This window comes from Taudactylus pleione, unplaced genomic scaffold (genome assembly GCF_031769625.1).
Source record: "Taudactylus pleione unplaced genomic scaffold, aTauple2 ptg000611l, whole genome shotgun sequence".
In the NCBI taxonomy this organism is placed as follows: domain Eukaryota; kingdom Metazoa; phylum Chordata; class Amphibia; order Anura; family Myobatrachidae; genus Taudactylus; species Taudactylus pleione.
The window spans coordinates 1,193,741-1,214,569 of NW_028285013.1; the positions used below are offsets into that span (position 1 = coordinate 1,193,741).

At 46.0% G+C, this 20,829-nt stretch overlaps 1 protein-coding gene across 2 annotated transcripts in view; it reads left to right on the forward strand.

Moving 5' to 3' along the window:
* EIF2AK3 (eukaryotic translation initiation factor 2 alpha kinase 3) overlaps nucleotides 1-10,785 on the forward strand; it is a 51,336-nt gene extending 40,551 nt beyond the window's left edge. For both annotated transcript variants that reach the window (XM_088454262.1, XM_088454263.1), the window contains 2 exons: nucleotides 6,911-6,973; nucleotides 8,467-10,785. In XM_088454262.1, coding sequence (XP_088310388.1) covers nucleotides 6,911-6,973; nucleotides 8,467-8,643 — 240 coding nt within the window. In that variant the 3' untranslated portion in view covers nucleotides 8,644-10,785. The remainder of the gene's footprint in view (nucleotides 1-6,910; nucleotides 6,974-8,466) is intronic.
* The last annotated feature ends 10,044 nt before the right edge of the window (nucleotides 10,786-20,829 follow it).

Consider the following 20,829-nt stretch of genomic DNA (forward strand, 5'->3'; position numbering starts at 1 on the left):
CTCTGTGTGGCCTGGGTGGGAGCGAGGCCCTTGCTCTGTGTGGCCTGGGTGGGAGCGAGGCCCTTGCTCTGTGTGGCCTGGGTGGGAGCGAGGCCCTTGCTCTGTGTGGCCTGGGTGGGAGCGAGGCCCTTGCTCTGTGTGGCCTGGGTGGGAGCGAGGCCCTTGCTCTGTGTGGCCTGGGTGGGAGCGAGGCCCTTGCTCTGTGTGGCCTGGGTGGGAGCGAGGCCCTTGCTCTGTGTGGCCTGGGTGGGAGCGAGGCCCTTGCTCTGTGTGGCCTGGGTGGGAGCGAGGCCCTTGCTCTGTGTGGCCTGGGTGGGAGCGAGGCCCTTGCTCTGTGTGGCCTGGGTGGGAGCGAGGCCCTTGCTCTGTGTGGCCTGGGTGGGAGCGAGGCCCTTGCTCTGTGTGGCCTGGGTGGGAGCGAGGCCCTTGCTCTGTGTGGCCTGGGTGGGAGCGAGGCCCTTGCTCTGTGTGGCCTGGGTGGGAGCGAGGCCCTTGCACTGTGTGGCCTGGGTGGGAGCGAGGCCCTTGCACTGTGTGGCCTGGGTGGGAGCGAGGCCCTTGCTCTGTGTGGCCTGGGTGGGAGCGAGGCCCTTGCTCTGTCTGGTCAAATTTTATTGTCTGGCATGAAATAAATTCCCGAAAATGAGCCAAAATCACACCGAGCATGGTTTTGCTTAAACAACCAAATAGTTATTGTCGTATTGTTCTGTTATGGATCACTTAGTGTTGTAAAAAGGGATGTGCCATGCTGTATTTATTGTAGGGGTGAGCGGGTTCGGATTTCTGAAATCCGAACCCCCCCGAGCCCCCCCGATCCGAGTCCGATCCGAGTCAGGCTCGACTTTTCCCGCCTGACTCGGATTCTGAAATCGAGGCAAAACGTCATCTTCCCGCCTTCCGAGTCTCGCGGGTTTTGGATCCTATATAAGGTACCCACGTCGGCGCCATTTTCTCACTCGGCTGTGGACAGTGAAGAGGGAGGGTGGGAGTTAGGGCTGTGTAGTGTAGTGTAGTGTAGTGTAGTGCTGCTGTTGTCCACTACTTCAAAGTCCATAGGGGCTGGCTGTGTTGTGCTGTGCTGCTGTTGTTAATAGGGGCTGTGTCCACTACTTCAAAGTCCATAGGGGCTGGCTGGACTGTGTTGTGCAGTCAGTTCTCCATAGGGGCTGTGTCCACTCCAAAGTCCTGTGCAGTGTCCCAGTCCTAAAGAGGTGCTGTAGTGTTGTCCAGGGGGTGCTCTGTCCATCAGGGGTGCTCCCCCCAAGTGCTAAAAAAATAATATATTTTCTGTGTTTGTGAATTGTGTGCGCAGTAGCCGCACGTGCATCAACAAAGTAGTGCCAAGCGTGCGCCTGTGTCATAAGTAAAGGGCCGGCTGGCTTGACCGTTAAAGGGTTCTGTAACCCCCAAAGTACACTCCAAACCAAAAAAAAATATATTTTCTGTGTTTGTGACTTGTGTGCACTGTGGCTGCACGTGCATCAACAAAGGAGCAGCGCCAAGCGTGCGCCTGTGTCCCATAAGTAAAGAGCCGGCTGGCTCATTTCTTAAAGGGTGGTGTAACCCACAAAGTGCACTACTCTCCAGCAAAAATAAAAAAATATTTTCTGTGTTTGTGTGCGCTTTAGCCGCACGTATATATATCAATATAACATAAATGGAGGACCAAACTTTCTCTGATAAAAATAAAATAGGGAAAGATCAAGAACCACTTCCTACTAGTGCTGTTGCTGCTGCTGGGAGTTGTTCATCATCCCAGAGAGGAAGTAGGAACATCACTACTTTTACTAAACAATTGACCCTCCAACAGTCCCTAGCGATGAGGATGAAGTACGACAGCAGTCATCCTGAAGCAAAACGTATAACTGAGGCCTTAACTGCTATGTTGGTGTTAGACGTGCGTCCGGTATCCGACATTAGTGCAGTGGGATTTAGACAATTGATGGAGGTAGTGTGTCCTCGGTTCCAAATCCCGTCTAGATTCCACCTGCATCCTCAAAGCAGCAGCGACAAGCGTGCGTCTGTCTGTTAAAGGGTGGTGACACCCTCAAAGTGTGCTACACAAACAATAAAAATATTCTTCTTTTTTTCTGTCTTTGTGAATTGTGTGGGCTGTAGCCGCACCTGCATCCTTAAAGCAGCAGCGACAAGCGTGCGTCTGTCTGTTAAAGGGTGGTGACACCCTCAAAGTGTGCTACACAAACAATTAAAATATTCTTCTTCTTGTTTCTGTCTTTGTGAATTGTGTGGGCTGTAGCCGCACTTGCATCCTCAAAGCAGCAGCGACAAGCGTGCGTCTGTCTGTTAAAGGGTGGTGACACCCTCAAAGTGTGCTACACAAACAATTAAAATATTGGTCTTTTTTCGGTCTTTGTGAAATGTGTGGGCTGTAGCCGCACCTGCATCCTTAAAGCAGCAGCGACAAGCGTGCGTCTGTCTGTTAAAGGGTGGTGTAACTCTCAAAGTGCTCCAAAAAATAAAAAACTATTTTTTTTATGTGTTTGTGACTTGTGTGCGATGTAGCAGCACTTGCATCCTCAAAGCAGCTGCGACAAGCGTGCGTCTGTCTGTTAGAGGGTGGTGTAACCCTCAAAGTGTGCTCCACAAACAATAAAAATATTCTTTTTTTTTTTTCTATCTTTGTGAATTGTGTGGGCTGTAGCCGCACTTGAATCCTCAAAGCAGCAGCGACAAGCGTGCGTCTGTCTGTTAAAGGATTACATCGGTGACAGCATCCAAGTAGGCATGTCAGACAGTCCGTACCTGTACTGGCAGGAAAAAGAAGCAATTTGGAGGTCCCTGTACAAACTGGCTCTATTTTACCTGAGTTGCCCCCCCTCCAGTGTGTACTCCGAAAGAGTGTTTAGTGCAGCCGGGAACCTTGTTAGCGAAAGGCGTAGGAGGTTGCTTCCACAAAATGTGGAGAAGATGATGTTCATAAAATGAATGATCAACTCTTCCAGGGAGACCAGCCTCCAGAACGTACAGAGGGACCTGTGGTTCCAGCAGGGACGAATTAATACTCTGTGAGGATGAGGATGTACACACTGAAGAGGGTGAGGAATCTGTGGATGAGGAGGATGAGGACGACTTCTTGCCTCCGTAGAGCCAGTTTGTGCAGGGACAGATTAATTGCCAGCTTGTTTTGTGGGGGCCCAAACGAACCAATCATTTCAGCCACAGTTGTGTGGCAGACCCTGGCGCTGAAATGATTGGTTTGTTAAGTGTGCATGTCCTGTTTATACAACATAAGGGTGGGTGGGAGGGCCCAAGGACAATTCCATCTTGCACCTCTTTTTTTTCTTTGCATTATGTACAGTTTGGGGCCTAGTTTTTCAATGCCATCCTGTCTGCCACTGCAGTTTCACGCCTAGATGGGTCACGTGTTTGTGCCGCCCACTTGTGTCGCTTAGCATAGTCATCCAGCTACCTCGGTGCAACCTTTTGGACATAAAAACACTATTGTGAGGTGTGAGGTATTCAGAATAGACTGGAAATGAGTGGAAATTAAGGTTATTGAGGTTAATAATAGCATAGGAGCAGAAAAACCTACAAATTCTGTGATTTTAGCTGTTTTTATGCTTTTTTTCAAAAAAATACAGATCCAAAACACAAAACCCAGAACCCAAAACACGGAAGGGTGGTTTTGGCAAAACCAATCCAGATCCAAAACACGAAGAAAGATCCAGATCCAAAACCAAAACACGAAAAGTGGCCGGTGCACACCCCTAATTTATTGTGTCGTCATAGTATTTGCCTCAGAATAAATTACGGACTACTGCCCTGATAGTATGTTGCCACTCATGTTTGTATAGTGCCATGCATTTGTTTTTACTTTTTTACAAGTTTTCACAACTTTTATCGGATGTTGCAGAATACACCAAATTTATAGCTGCTTTATATGGCATTTATCAGATGTAAATGATTTTGTTTAGCTAAAATTCTTGCATTAAAAAATGTTCTGAAGATCCTTTTCAATTGGAATTCATAGATTAAGCGGTGAGTTAGTACCTTGAGTGGTCATCATTACTGGTTGTCAAATCCCCTCTAGATGGCGCTGTTTCCCCATAAAGACTGTTACTTTGCTAAGACAATGCTGGGGACTCCTATACTAATAGAATGGTCATTTGAAGACTGTCTTGGCGAACAGGCTTATTTATTGGTAAGGCAGCGCTGTGCCCACAGAGCAATACATATAATGGGCACACAAGGGACACCAAGTAAGTACTGGCGTGAAAAGAAAAGGTTGGGGAAGGCCCTGCTTGTTGCAGCTTACAATGTAGTGGGAGAGAGACGAGAGGAGTGCAGAGCGGGACAGGAGCAGGCCAGCCCCCAGTGTGCTTTAGTATAAAATAATAATTTTTTCCAGGGGGGATATAACAGTTAAAGGCCAGGATGGAAGTGCCAATTACGGTATGGAACTCCAAAAGTGGGTGGCAGCTGGGGAGAAGGCTTATAGGCACAGGCGGTGGTACAGAATAGGGTAAAGCTAAGGGGATGAGAGGGAGGGCATTGGAAGATGAGTATGGAGGGTGTTTGTGGTGAGGCAGTCATTTTTATATTAGATACTGGTGGATATGGGGAGCCAGTGTGTGGGGACATAGAGTGGTGTGAGCCAAGCTTGACTTTGCATTTGGGACTGACTGAAGTGAGGACAGATAATGCCAGATAGAATAAGAATGCAGACGATGAGAGAAGGGATTCGTTTTATTTGCATCTTGGGTAAAAAAGGGCATATCTATATAGAGGGTTTATCTTCATCTAGAAGTTGCACGCTAGATCCAAGGACAGGCCCCCCCCCCCCCCCTTCATCCCCCGTCCCCTCCCTCACAGCTCTTAGTGGGTGCTAGGGAGAAGTTGCAGTTAGAATAGAGGTCAGGGGAGGATAGTGCTGTAGGTCATTACGATCCTTCCCTGGTGTGGTGGTGGCCAGTTGAGCAGGTTGTCTTGTGAAGAGAAGAGGTGTGTGGTGAGAATAGCCCTGTGGGACCCCTACAGATACTTGGAGCAGAGGGGGGAGCAGTGCCATAGGTAGCAGGTGTTACAAAGATCAGTGGATGGGAAGAGTATGCTCTAGAAGCAGGTAAGCAGGGATGTCCAGAAGGATAGAGCATTTACCTTGTACAAGGTTATGTTATAGGTTCCGAGTGTAAGGAACCAGCGTGTGTTCAGTGAGTTAGCCACTCATTTTAAAGCGGCAATTAGTCATTAGGTAGATATTGCCTTTATAGCTAATTGGTGCTTTAAATTTAGCGGCAAAATTGTTACAAACACGCAGGTTCCTTACTCGGAACCTATTATATAGCCCCCTAGAGTTACTTGTCTGCAAATTATACATATGGTGTGTTCACGCATTTAATTCATCAGAGTTTGTAGATCTCTTGATTTGATTTAAATTCACAGAACAATGTCTGCGTGTAACATCTCACAGGCTACAGTACACTCTAATACCCCTTTTACGCCAGATCAAGAACCTGGGTTATTGTTGGGTCTACCTGGGTCGCAGCTCAGTGTAAAAGGGTCCCTGAAAAATAACCTGGGTCAAGTGACCTGGTAATCCAACCCAGATAGCTTCCAGGGTCTGACCCAGGATGGACCTGGGTAATGGTGCAGTGTAAACTGTGCAACTCAGGTTATCCAACCTGGGTCATGCCTAAAATGCGCTGATTGGTGGGTGTGGAGCAGTCACCTCCCACTTTTTATAACCTCACAAGTTTAGCAGGGCAGACCCAGGTTCAGTGTGAACGGGGCTGACCTGAGAATAGCCCAGATCGATGGTGCTGTGTAAATGGTGTTTGACCTGGGTTGGAACCATGTCTGAAAACCCAGGTCGGATCCGGGTTTTTGGTGGAAAAGAGGTATTACATACAGGAGGAAGACAGTTGTTTTAGATGTAGAGCATTCTATGCAGTTCAGGAGCTGTCCAAAGGCTCCATTTGCCCTGATTGCTGTCCAATTTTCTTCAGATAAACAGATGGAGCACAATTAATGTACATATACATATAAATGTATCTACGCTGCTGTATATCGAACGATTGCTCACTGTTAACAACAAACATTGGGTGAAAACATCACACAAATACAAGAATTTACTCCGGCTTTACCCAGCAAAAACAATCGCATGCCATAAAGGGAGATTATTTATAAAAAACGTGTGCATTGGCCAGTGAGGAAGGAGGAGCGCTATATACAGGGCAACCAATTAGATGGGCTTTTGGCTTCGTTTCCAGAAGCTACTTTTTCAGAAAAGGCCACTAATGACTTAAAAAAAAAATAGCGTTATTCCTGTATAATATCCCTCTAATTACCAATCTACCACCTCATCTTCATGACCTGTGTTAACCAACAACCCAGTGCTGCCTACATCTTGACCAGTACTGCCACTGAGCAGGGTGACCATCCTTAGGTGCTGACTAATCCCGCCGCTGAGCAGAGTGGCTGTCCCTGCACACTGACCAATCCCGTCGCTGAGCAGCATATCTATACCTAGGTGCTGACCAATCCCGCCGCTGAGCAGAGTGGCTGTCCCTGCACACTGACCAATCCTGTCGCTGAGCAACATAACTATCCCTAGGTGCTGACCAATCCCGCCGCTGAGCAGCATAACTACCCCTAGGTGCTGACCAATCCTGCCACTGATCAGGGTGGCTGTCCTTATACTCTGACCAATCCTGCCACTGAGCAGGCTGATTGGCCCTACATGCTGAGCAGCGTGACTGTCTCTACACGCTGACCAATCCAGCCACTGTTCAATATTGCCATATGGCATTCAGTGCGTGGCTTTCATTTCCTCTGCTAGTATGAACTACTCTGACGTAATGACTAATTAAATATATAGTTAAAGTTAACGTGTTGGAAGTTATTTACTGTTACTGATTTACATGTCTTTGCTTTTTCCTCTTCCCCTTAGATTTTAACAGATTTGCGTGACCTGAAGTTTCCGACCTTGTTCACACAGGAATATCCCCAAGAGGTAACAATTGCACATAAAAGAAGGGGTTAACTCATAAAGTCTTAAGATATAAAACAGTGATGCAGTGCGAAAATGGCTGCATATTACTATATTTATATACTATCAGGTGCTGAAAACGTGTTACCTGCATATACAGCTGAGGCAGCCATTGCATGGGCTGAGCCATGAATATACAGACTGTCACTGTGCTATAACCAGTGCGTGCTTGGTCACCTTATTGCAAAGAAAGTGAACAGGGGTGTGTGTTCCTCTAAATAGACCTCTTTGGCGCTGGTTGCTAGAGTGGAAGGCTCAGGCCTGGAAGAGGATCAGCCCCCCTTATACGGCAAGGCTGTGGGGAGGGGAAGCAGTACCCTTTAACACTGGGGTTTGCATAAGACCCACCCAGGTATCCAATCCTCAGCAACATTGAACCTCCCCTACAAATGAGGGAAGCTAATCTGTCCATGGTTAGGAAGGGGCGAGCAGAAATACTGTCACCAGCGGCTGTTTGCGCCCCAATGTAGCAACAATTTAATTGCTCCGTTGGGATTCCAGCACTGGAATCCCGATTGCCGAGAGAACACCGGCGACTGAATCCCGACATGACTGGGGATGCCGACGTCTGAATTCGGGCAGACTGCATCCCAATCGTAAGGAGACCGGGGAAAGGTAAGTATTGCCGACGTCTGAATTCGGGCAGATGGCATCTCGATCGTAAGGAGACCGGGGAAAGGTAAGTATCAGCTGCGCGGGGGGGGGGGGGGGGTTTAAGGTTAGGTTTAGGCACCCCAGGGGGGACTGAGGGTTAGGCTGCGGGAGGTTAGGGTTAGGCTCTAGACAGAGAGGGGTTAAGTTTCAGACAACACTGGGGTTAGGGTTAGGCACAAAGGGGGGAGGGTTAGATTTAGGGACTTACTAGGAGGGTTAGGGTGCGGGCTAGGGAAGGTTAGTATGAGGGTACAGGAAAGGAGGGTTAGGGGGTAAATATTACAGGGGAACATTACTCCACTGTTCCCCCCTGTCTGGATTTGAACCATCGGGATGCCACTGTCAGTGTACTGACAGCCGGCATCCCGTCCATCGATATTTCATACTGATTCCGTTGGGGACCTGGCAATACCAGCCATTGGCGAAAACAATTGTATTGCTCCCAGTGGGGGACCGGTAAGGTAGAAATGAAATATTTGACTGGCTCTGCATGTGTCTGAGTGATTGAACCAGGAGTTATACTACCAGGGATTATACTACCTGTCTTCCTGGAGCACAGCCACAGAACAAACATGGTCAGAGATGCTTGAGGACGAGATTATTGCTATCTGTTCTAAGCTGGCAGCAGGTCTGTCCCCCATCAGCTCAATGCTCTAACTGGGTCCTACTTATAGAATAATTAAAGCGGAACCATTATAGGTGTGGTACATTCCGTGTTTATCTTTATACATTTTTCCTTTTTAAATACATGTTTATAATTCTTTCCCCGTGCCTTAACCATTGTGTCTTTCTGCTTGTCACAGCACAACATGGTCTGGCATATGCTTTCCCACAACCCGAGCGAGAGACCGGAGGCTGAAGAAATCATTGAGAGCCCATTGTTTGAGAGCATGGAACTTCCCGGCAAGCTGACTCTCAGGCAGAGGTCCCGGACATTGAGCACCTCAGGCCTGAAGAGCCTGAGGCATCCCAGTATGTGACTACTTCACCTGTAACCCTCACATTTTCCCTTCTGTTTGACCATGAAGACCGTCTACCCTCACAGCTGGACCAGTTATGAAGTCCTGACTAATCTCCATCCATACGTCTCCTCCTTTCACAATAGGATCGGATTTTATTTCCACAGAAAGTTGCCCAGGTGTCCCTTTGTAGGACACGGCTTGAAGTTTGCTTGTAAATGATGGAGAACGTGTTCTTATTGGCGGCATTATGAAGACCTGGATTAATTTTATTTTTATTTGTGGTGGCTATCGAATAATATGGACAAATGTTTCGTCTTTTCCCCTCAGCTGGGCACCACAACTAATAATGTTCTATAGACTTGACATTTTATAGAAGATGATCTGTAGGTTTGATAGCTGGCCTTTGTAATACGTTTTTACATGATGTAAAGCACAGTTTTTTTTTTTTTTTTTAAATCTGGAGAGAACAATGACGGACCATAGTGTATAACAGATATTTTATCTAGGTTTGGATGGGGAATTTTTTAAATGCTACAGGGGTGTTATCATGTCCTCCTAAGTGAATACCGTTCATTCCGTGAAAACTTGTCATTTAAAGGCACTTTAAATAGTACAAAACAAAACCTTTCATCTGGTGGCTGTTTACATTGGAGGCAGCCATGCTGTTGGGCTTGTCACATTTCTTAAAAATGTAGCCGACCTCTGTACTTCTCCCTCAGCACCCCTGGGTTCAAAGCTCAAAGTTCCAAGGCCAAAGAGACGCAGTCATGCCACCAAGATGAAGTGACCACGCCCCCTTTAGTACCACCCAACCGGTATGCGGCCCCGAAATTCACAATGTAGCATGGCCACGCCCTGGGGGCATTTCTCATTGTATCTGTATGTACCTCCTCTTTCAGCCATGCCACTAGTTCTAAGTAATACCCCTTTTCCACCAAAATTCCGGGTCTGACCCAGAGTTGGAACAGGATTCCTATCCGGATCAGACCCGGAATTTAGCCGGCACCGACTCTGAATATTCCCGAGTCAGCGCCGCTCACACCGCCGTCGGGTCTTCATAGACCCGGCTTTTCCGGCGTGAAAGTGGACGCTTGGAGATGACGTCGTCTCCGAGCGCCACTGAAGCCGGACCAATCGGTCGGCTTGCGGCGCACTGCAGGTCATCAAGACCCGGAGTGCCCCGTACACACAGCAGGGTTTCACGGGTTACGCCCGTGTTAAACCCTGCCATTTACCTGGGTTGGATCGCCGGGTCACTCGACCTGGCAATCCAACCCTCACCCCTTTTACACCAAGGAGCTGCCCGGGTTAACCCTGCAATAACCCGGGTTTTAGCTCCGGTGTAAAAGGGGTATAAGTTGATAGGCTACCCACAAAATGGCTCCCCCTCTTAATGTCTACACTTTAAACCTCTTATTTGTAATTTAATACATCAATTCGATTTTATAAATATGTTGCTCCAATCTAACTGTTGCTGGTTTGAAGCATAGAACAGCTATATACACTCTTTCTGGTTGTTTAGACCATTGTTAGTGTTTTGTTTGTGGTGTTGGCAATAACCTGTTGTCCAACCTTTTGTCTTCATGGTGGTTTGTGGCAAACAAGACGTGTAAATCTAATATGTAATGACTTCCAAGCAAGCTGGCGCCTCCTCTTCCTAGTTTATCACGCTTACCTTGAGGGGGGCTGCAGGACGTATAACGGCCACAGATATTCCGATATGATTAGGCACCTTCTCTAGCTTTGCACAGTAAATGTGATCCAGTTATTGCCTTATTTGCAATCAAGCTGACTTGATATGCATTAAGTCCGAATTGCACTAGAACACTAGTTAATACCACAGTTATGTCAAAAATTGAATGTAAGGTTATAAAGCATTTTCTAAAGTTTTATTACTATTTTGGCAGGTTTATTAACGTCTTACAGGCTATAAGTTTTGTAACAATCGGGCATGTGAATCAATTAACGAGTTAAATTGTGATTATTATTTTTTTTTTTTTTTATAATGTAAATATGTTTTATTTATATAGGTTGGTCAATCCAGTGGGTTGGTGCTGTACAGAGCACTTATTGCAATATGAGACCCGTTATAAGTGCATTACATTGTGACTTTTTTAAAGTCTAATTGATTTAATAAAAAAAATAAATCTCTCTTATTTATTGGTCTGTGTAATGCTGCGCACATCTGCTACTATAAGATCACTGATTTTTGTAGAATGTTTTTGCTATAGGGAAAAAAGGGTGTTACGCCAACTGAGCTTTAAACCCTATCGCCGAGTTCAAACCAAATTCCTAGGTTGGGGTTTAATCCATTACTGATAAATGATGTGGGACCAGCTGCTTCGCCCACAATGAAATCTTTTCTGCCAACTTTTTTTTATTTTGGGGGAGGGGGGGTCTTTGCATAGGGTCCCTGTCGCGGGAGTGGCCCATGTGACCAGCAGCGCCATACAGACTGGTGGCAACAGCGCCTTCTCACACCACTCACACCGATGTCACTGTGTGCCATGTGCACAGACTGCTATGTAGCCTATCCTATTCACCGACCACTCACACCTATGTCACTGTGTGCCCTGTGCACAGACTGCTATGTAACCTCTCCTATTCACCCACCACTCACACCAATGTCACAGTGTGCCCTGTGCACAGACTGCTATGTAACCTCTCCTATTCACCCACCACTCACACCTATGTCACTGTGTGCCCTGTGCACATACTGCTATGTAACCTCTCCTATTCACCCACCACTCACACCAATGTCACTGTGTGCCCCGTGCACAGACTGCGATGTAACCTATCCTATTCACCCACCACTCACACCAATGTCACTGTGTGCTCTGTGCACAGACTGCTATGTAGCCTTATCCTATTCACCCACCACTCACATCAATGTCACTGTGTACCCTGTGCACAGACTGCTATGTAACCTCTCCTATTCACCCACCACTCACACCTGTCACTGTGTGCCCTGTGCACAGACTGCTATGTAACCTCTCCTATTCACCCACCACTCACACCAATGTCACTGTGTGCCCTGTGCACAGACTGCTATGTAACCTCTCCTATTCACCCACCACTCACACCAATGTCACTGTGTGCCCTGTGCACAGACTGCTATGTAACCTCTCCTATTCACCCACCACTCACACCAATGTCACTGTGTGCCCTGTGCACAGACTGCTATGTAACCTCTCCTATTCACCCACCACTCACACCAATGTCACTGTGTGCCCTGTGCACAGACTGCTATGTAACCTCTCCTGTTCAAGTGACCGCGAGCACAAAGCACCTCCCCCTCACCGGCCGTGCGCATGGCGCCGCATCCATCTAGCTCTAGAATTGATGTCAGTCAATTTGGGTTTAGTTATTGCTCAGCTTTAACTTGACGGAACAAGATGAAACTAAGAGCTGGTTATTCCTAAGAGTTTCCGCTACACAATGATGCAGTTTTCATGAAAATCAGTCGTTTTTGCGCCAGCTTAGAACAAACCGACACCACGTTCTTATTATATTGGTATAGATTATTCTGGCTGTTACTGGATGGATTTTAGAATGCGGCTGATTACCTGTTAGTATAAGGAAGCTGTGAACTCCTTTATGAATACATCCATGTTTATGTCACTTTCCATGAAACCAGGGCCGAAGCACGTTTGCCAGCGACCCTGTTCACCAAAGAAAATAGCTGTAATACTCTATCAGCGTCCCCTGATGCTTTTCATCTTGTTTGCTTGATGCGTCTCATCTACAGTAGTAGATTCCTTGTTCCATAGGGAAATTATAATTTTTAAATCATAATGCACAGTTTTGTTGTGCTGGGAGATAGCGGTGAAGAAGGGCCACACACCCTTTCAAATTGGTTATGAAATATTCGGAAGCCCATTACCAAACATCTAGTTGTCTTCTATAACATTTGCGAAAGTTTAAATTGACAAAACATATTTTAATTTTTATTATTAGTTAGAAAAAAAAAAAAAATAATCCAAACTATGAAAAAGAAAAGCGATTTGTGTGAAAAGTAAAGTAATCCAAATCTAGTGCTGCCATCTGAGGCAGCGATAATTGCAATCTCTTATCAGGTGTTCAGCCTCTTCCCTCATTGTGATCAGTCGGGCTAATTACTCTGCCTCCCGGTACATGGATGACTGTTCCATACGACTGTATAGGCCAGTGTTGGCTAACCTTGACACTCCAGCTGTTATGGAACTACATAACCCAGCATGCACTGCTACAGTTTTGCTATTAGGGCATGCTAAAACTGTGGCAGGGCATGCTGGGATATATAGTTCCACAACAGCTGGAGTGTCAAGGTTAGCCAACACTGGTATAGGCTTACTCAGCCACCTGTGGTTCAGTTTCCCTTTCTCTGTCAGTAAAAGCCGGTTACTGACATCTCTTACTGCATTTGAGTCGCAGACACCATCCGACACACGGAACTGATTGCTTCTGATTATAATAAGTTTATTTATATATAGCCCTTTTCTCCAGCATGGCTCTATTGCTTTACAAGTATCAAAAGCATAGTACAGAGGTTTAGTATTACAGCAAGAAAACAAACTGAAAACAAGGCACACAGTGAACATAACTGGGACAGCGGACTTCATGCAGGGGTGGTGCAGCCATTTTGGGCAATAAATACCAGATTACATAACCCACCTGCGAAAGGTACCGGGCAAAAGCCATTTTTGGGACGCTACATAGGTTACCCGGGATGGAATAAGCAAATGAGGTAGTTGCGTAGTATTAAAGGTAGAAGCCGATCCCTTTTATATAAGTCAGTACCAAGTATTTTATGTGTGTGGTTATGTTGCTGCTGCTGCAGCGCCTCCTGGATGGTGATGGAGAATACCCACTGCCTGCTTGGACAGACCGGCTGTTCGGAGACACTGGGCTGAAACGCATAGACTGGATAAGCGTTTGCGCTTACTGTATCTGCTGGTCACAGGGTTCAAAGTAACTGCAGGCGTCTTGGACGCAAGTAGAAATTTATTAGCTCCAATAAAATGTCCTGAAAATCAGATTACGCTCAGTTGAAGGCAGTAAGAATACACAGCGTATAAATTCTTCTCAAGTTCAGAGAATACAAACTCATGAAGTTGCTTTTAGATTTTACATGGTGAAGTCGAGGATGACACCCAGACAGCGGACTTGGGATACGGAAGAAGGGAGAATGGTACAAAGCGGGGCCTTAAGGAGGGGTGTGCGAGCGATGCCGTCTACCAGACCTTTGGGGGGCTGCACCATCGCTGCCCCACGGCCCCTGCGTGTGGCTAGTAGGGTGTCTGGAACACTTTTCTCCTGCCAGTAACCCCAACTCCAGGGGGCACCGGTGAGCACGCTACGAAAATGGTGGAAAGACAATGAGTTTCATTTTAGAGATGGTAACTTTCACATCCAAAGAGGATGGGCGATAGGTGAAAACGTAGGTTAGGGTGAGAGGTCATGGATGGTGATGCAAAGTTGGGTGTCGGCATCTAGTAATGGAGGCAGAAGGAACTGATGAGCACTCAAGAGGGAAGAGATATAGAGGGAGGGGAGAAAGGGACTAAGGGCCTGATTCAGCAAGGATCGCTGATGCGATGGTGTCAGCAAGCGCGTACGCAATTCTGTGAAATTATGCAAATGACTGATCGCAATTCCTCCGCAGCGCAACATAAAGACGCCCACTTCCCTTTACTCACATCCGTAATGCCTTGCAAGTCTATGATTGGTACCATCGGAGCCTCATGCACATACGGCTAAACTTCCTGTCTGTATCTAAAGCTCAGGCTGCGTATGCCGTCGCGAGGCTTAATTATGCACGCCCCTGTAACGGCATGGAACTCAATGGCACGCCTGCATGTTGCCGACCGCCCCCAAACGGTGCTTCCTGTCAATCACTCTGCGACGGGTCTGCGTAGTCACTGCGATCGCAGTGGCTGTGCGCACTGCAGAACGCAAGAATCGACCGGACGCATGCTTTTCTGCACTTGCGATCCTTGCTGAATCAGGCCCTAAGGACGAAACCTGAGAGAATGCCAATGGGATGGGGGATAGCGGGGTAGAGGTAGACAGAGAATGCGCATTTGGACAGATACGAGATGAGCCAGGGAGGACATTGGGAAACTGTCCTACAAAGTTCCATTGCAAATCTGTCAATTGCATTCATACCAGACCTCAATCTCATTTGAGTTCATCTTTGAACAACGTGAGATTTAAATCCAAAGACAGAGGCGACACTGTACCCAGAGCAAATGCTTACTGTGCAACAAAAGGCTTCCCTTACCAAGATACTGTGCCACTCAATACACTTTCCAAGGGTCACACAGTTTTTTGGGTGTTTTTTTTTTATTATTATTAAATAGCCTCATAGGTAAAAGTGTACATTTAATTCATTTAAAAATGTTTCTACATTGCTACTGCTGCATTCAGCATCGGGTCTAAATCCTCTTTGGTGCTGCAGCACCAGACACAAACAATTCCAGCGCAGAAGTGCCAACTATATCTGTCTCTTCCGTTATTTTAATACATTAAAACCTTATACAACATTGTGATTACTTTTAAAACAATATTTCCCTAGTTCCGGTGATTAACTCATTTTGGAGTTGCAGTTACCAGATACTGTTCCAGTGCCACAGCTAGCTGTAACCGGTCATAAAAATGTTCACATTTAAACAAACATTCATGCCAACATTTCCACCTTGCTGGGACTGCAGGTTCCAGCCACAATAATTTATGCCCATGCCTACTTACAAGACAGCTACTATTTTATTGATAAAAGAGAAAGTCGAGTTTATCTGCGCTGGTAATTATATAAATGTGACACCTTTAAAATAAAACAAATATATAATTTATTTGATAGTGAACTGCAGTTCAATACAACATACAAACATATAACAAATAAGTAATAAGAATTAATGCCATAAATGATGCAAACAACCAAATGAATGGGGTGGTTGTTACAAAAGGATAGTATCCAATTGTTCCCAACGGCTAATATGATAGCCAGTAAATGATATCAAGCAAATGACAATAATGTTGGTATAAAATAGGGCCCAATAAAGGGAATAAAGCTGGTCAATGTCACAAATCGCTCACATCCAAATGTGTAAAGTCCAGTGACTACAACTCCTTTCCCCACAGAGGCTCACAGGAGAAAAACTGAGCGGCAGTGATGTTAGACTGAGCCACACCATTCAGGCGACTCCTGCCTGCACTTTGGGTGGATAGCGAAAGACCGTGGATGAAAGGTGCAACGTACTGGGTGCTGGTGTATAGCTGGATGGCACCACGGGACCGGCTCCCATACACACCGCAGGCAGATGGAAAACAGCCCACCGCAGAGGGGGCACCACGGCCAGGAAGCCCCAGAGGACGATGGAGACCAGCGGCAACCAACAGGTGCGTGTCCGTCCTAACCGGCACAGGAGCCCGGCGGCTAAGCGGGATGGAATCAAATGACCGCTAGATGGATATGGGCGGCTGCCGGGAGCTGAGCACACATGGATCCAGAAGGCTCGACCGGAGAGCCCAAATGGCAATCACTTCAGCAAATTTGAACCAAGAGTGTATGAAGTTGTCGGCAGTTCACTGGTTCCTTGACGCGTTTCTCCCCTATACAGGGGTTTTCTCAAAAGGCAAGCAGCGTGTCAATCCTCTGTCAGGAGGGTCTTTTAAACTCAGTCCAATTAGTGATCATTATATCCATCTGTGTAGCAGACTTGATACAGCCCTCTATAACTGATAGATACATTCCACTCCCCACAGAACAATATGTATCATTTTGTAACAAAGACACCATTTTTTATGTAGATACAAAAGGAGGCAATAAAGAAAACAATAAATATGAAAATAAATAAGAATAACCAATAAATAATATGATTAATTAATAGCAAATCTAGAAATGTATATATTAACTATAAAGTGAAAATTATTTTTAAATAATAAATAAAACATATGATCAATAGATTATATATTATAAAAAAAAAAATATATAAAAATATATATATGACATAAAAATATCGTATCCGTCCGGTCAGCGCTACAAACGCGGTGCAGTCTGTTTCACAGAGACACAAGACTGCCCGGGGGGCACATGGCACCCTGCCCCCTGGCCCAGCCCGCCACTGGTGTATACTGTATGTAACATTTAAAAAAAAAAAACTTTAAGTGCTCTGTAATTTACAAAATTTCTGCTAAGGGATAGGTACATTTAATGAGGATACTTTGGGGATGATTTATCAAAGCTTGGAGAGAGAGAAATTCTAAAGGGGGGGCTGGGTACTAAGCCTTGGAGAGAGAGAGAGAGAGAGAGAGAGAGAGAGAGAAAAGGCACCAACCAATCAGCTCCTAACTCACTTTTCAAACACAGCCTCTAACATAACAGTTAGGAGCTGCTTGGTTGGTACTTTATCTCTCTCCAAGCTTTAAAAAAAATCTCCACCTTTAAGTGATATTACTGGCTAAATTAAGTCAGACCTATAATATCCATAATATTGGCAATTACCAACTGGTGAATAAATCTCTACGAATGACATTTTGCTGACAAACTGAAACAAATTAGGTACTTAGGGCGACCTACATTTGTGTAGAGTGTCCTAAACAGCACCATTGGAGAAACGACTATAGTGTGATTTCTACTTTTCAATTAGTTCCAGCAACAGTAAAACATTATATTTAGGGAGAGGTTTGCGTGTAGTAGCATTTAGGGGCATACTTACTAAGCATAGGTTTTACAATAATAATCAACACCAATACAGCACTTACACTATAGAAGACAGAAAAGATGCCACAAGGCAGATGTACAGTTCTTTTATGTTTTATTCACATTTGTTCCTCTTTCTAATACACGTTTTTTTTGCTATCTTTTATATTTCACGGTTTGTTCTTAACATGTATAAATATTTTTTATTATTGTAACTAATAAAAGTTATGTTTTCATTTTATAAGTGCACCATGTACAGACACTTTTTGCTCGTATTTTTGGTAGCACCCCCTATTGCATAAGAAATAATTACAATATTATATAGAGTGAGATACAGGGGCAAAAGAGAAAATCTAGTTATACCCCTTTTCCACTGCTGCAATAACCCAGGTTATTGCTGGGTCTTCCCAGGGAGCAGCTCTGTGTGTGATGTTCTGGGTTGTTTGTGGACCCGGGGTGGTAGCAGGAGTGATCACAGAAGCAGATAGTAAAAATAAAACTAGAATTTTTAATAAGTGCTTGAGTAGACAGATAATGGCAGTAAATAAAAGTCCAGGAATATATAATGTGCACAAGAGTTCTGTGGTGGGAGTAAAAGGGTTAACGTCCAAGTAGAAACAATTAAAGCTGTGCAGGTAGTGAAACTGAAAATAATCAAGCCAGGTATACAAGTAGTGAACTGAAGCGCAGGATGTCAGCAGGCTCAGGCACTCAGGTATGGGCAAGGGTGATGGAGGAAGCGGGGTAGTCCAGTGGGAACTAGGAGCTGACAGGCAGACTGGCAGACAGTGAATACACAGGAACAGGAAAGCACAGAGAACTCCCTCTCAGCTAGGCTGAGATACACGTTGCACTGGCAAAGAAGGAAGGCACTGACCCTTCCTAAATACCCCATGCCGTGCTGTTACTGGCCGGAGGGAACATGTGACTCACCAGGATTGGCCAGCCGCATCACATGGCCAGAAGGCAAGATGGCGGCGCCCATGCCAAACGGAACGGAGACACCGCCAGGCCTCACCAGTGCAGAGTGACAACAGGGCCGCACAACAACGCGTGCAGCCAAAGCCCCCCGCCAGACACCAGCTCCGCCACCAGACAGCCCACGCCACAATGACCTCACAGGTAACACCCGCCTAGCGCCATGCTGAAATACCCTGGCCGTGACAGTACCCCCCCCCTTTTGGGGTGGCCTCAGGACACTCACCAGGCTTCTCCGGATGGGCAGAATGGAATCTCCTGATGAGCGTGGGAGCGTGGACATCACGAGCATCGGTCCAGCAACGTTCCTCTGAACCGTAACCTTTCCAGTCCAACAAATACTGAAGATGACCTCTGCGCAGACGAGAGTCCAAGATCTGGGCGACTTCAAACTCAACTCCTCTCTCCGTCTGGACTCGAGGAGAAGCAGGTAGAGCATTATGGAACTTATTCAGGACTAGGGGCTTTAATAAGGAAACATGGAAGGAATTGGGAATCTTTAGGTATGGGGGTAACTGTAAACGGTAGGCCACTGGATTAATGACTTCTGTTATGGTGAAGGGACCGATGAAGCGGGGTGCGAATTTCATAGACGGAACTCTTAGACGAAGGTTCCGAGTAGACAACCAGACCTGGTTTCCTACTTGCATGCGTGGGACTATTCTCCGCTTCTTATCGGCCTGGGTCTTATAGCGAGAGGATGCCTTCAACAAATCAGACCGTACTTGAGTCCAGATGGCAGCAAAATTCCGCACCGTGTCCTCCACGGCTGGAACATCGAAAACAGGCAGGCTTCGGAATTCAGGAACACGAGGATGAAGGCCATATACAACCTGAAATGGCGTTTGGTTAGTTGATGACTGGTAGGAAGCATTATGTGCAAACTCAGCCCACGGCAGCAAGGCAGCCCAATTGTCCTGGGAAGATGACATAAAAATTCTTAAGAAAGTCTCTAGATCTTGATTAACTCTCTCAGTGGAGCCGTTGCTTTGCGGATGGTAGGCCGTGGAAAAGTTTAAATTCACTTGAAGAACAGAACACAAAGCCCTCCAGAATTTTGCAGTAAACTGCACACCACGGTCAGAGACAATTTCAGCAGGAAGGCCATGTAGACGAAATATGTGTTGGACAAACAACTGTGCCAGGTCAGGGGCAGAAGGTAACTTCTTCAACGGTATATAGTGGACCATCTTAGAAAATCGGTCTATTACAACCCAGATAGTGTTGAAACCTTGAGAGACTGGAAGGTCTGTGACGAAATCCATGGAGAGATGCGTCCATGGACGTGATGGGGTAGGTAATGGAAGCAATTCCCCAGCTGGAGCTTGTTGTGATGATTTATGCTGGGCACAGGAGGAGCAGGAAGAGATAAACTCCATTACATCTGCCTTCATAGAAGGCCACCAATAGTGTCTTTTCAGGAACTCCAAGGTCTTCCGAGTGCCTGAGTGCCCTGCGAAGCGAGAGGAATGTGCCCAAGTGAGAAGCTGCTTCCTTAATTCCGGGGCCACAAATGATTTTCCCGAAGGAGGCTGAAGTTGTAATGCGGCGAAAACTCTTGAATTCAAGATAGGGGTATTGCTTTGATTTTCAGATTGATCATCACAGAGGAGAGATCTCGATAGGGCATCAGCCTTCTGATTAAGTGCTCCAGACCGGAAGGTCAGGGTGAACTGAAACCTGGCAAAGAATATTGCCCAGCGGGCCAAACGAGGACTCACACATTGGAGGTTTTTGAGAAATAGGAGATTTCTATGGTCCATAAATACAGTAAATGGAAACTTGGCGCCTTCTAGCAAATATCTCCATTCCTTCAACGCCAACTTTACAGCTAGTAGTTCTTGCTCACCTATGGCGTAGTTCCTTTCGGCAGGAGAGAATTTTTTAGAAAAGAACCCACACGGATGGACTCGGTTGTCCTCATAACGTTGAGACAAGACTGCTCCCACAGCTTCAGATGATGCTTCTACCTCCAACAAAAAAGGCCTGTCCAGATCGGGTTGTCGAAGAACTGGTGCTGAGATAAAGGCCTGTTTTAGAAGATGAAAGGCAGACTCTGCCTCAGGTGACCATTGGGCAGGATTAGCACCTTTGCGGGTCAAGGCTGTAATGGGAGCCAGCAGTGTAGAAAATCCCTTAATGAAGCGTCTATAATAATTTGCGAAGCCCAACAATCTCTGGGTGGCCTTCAGTGTCTGAGGTCGGGTCCAATCCAGATTTGCCTGTACCTTCTTGGGGTCCATTTCTAAACTGGAGCCAGATATTACATAGCCGAGAAAAGGTACACTGGGCACTCCAAAGACGCACTTCTCCAGTTTGCAGTAAAGGTGGTTTTCTCTCAAACGGGTCAGAACTTCTTTAACATATTCTTGATGTTTAGCCACAGAGGGTGAAAAAATCAGTATGTCATCCAGATAGACAACAACAGAAACATATAACAGATCCCGGAAAATCTCATTAACGAAACTTTGAAAGACAGCAGGGTCGTTACACAATCCAAAAGGCATTACTAAATACTCGAAATGTCCATCTCTGGTATTAAAAGC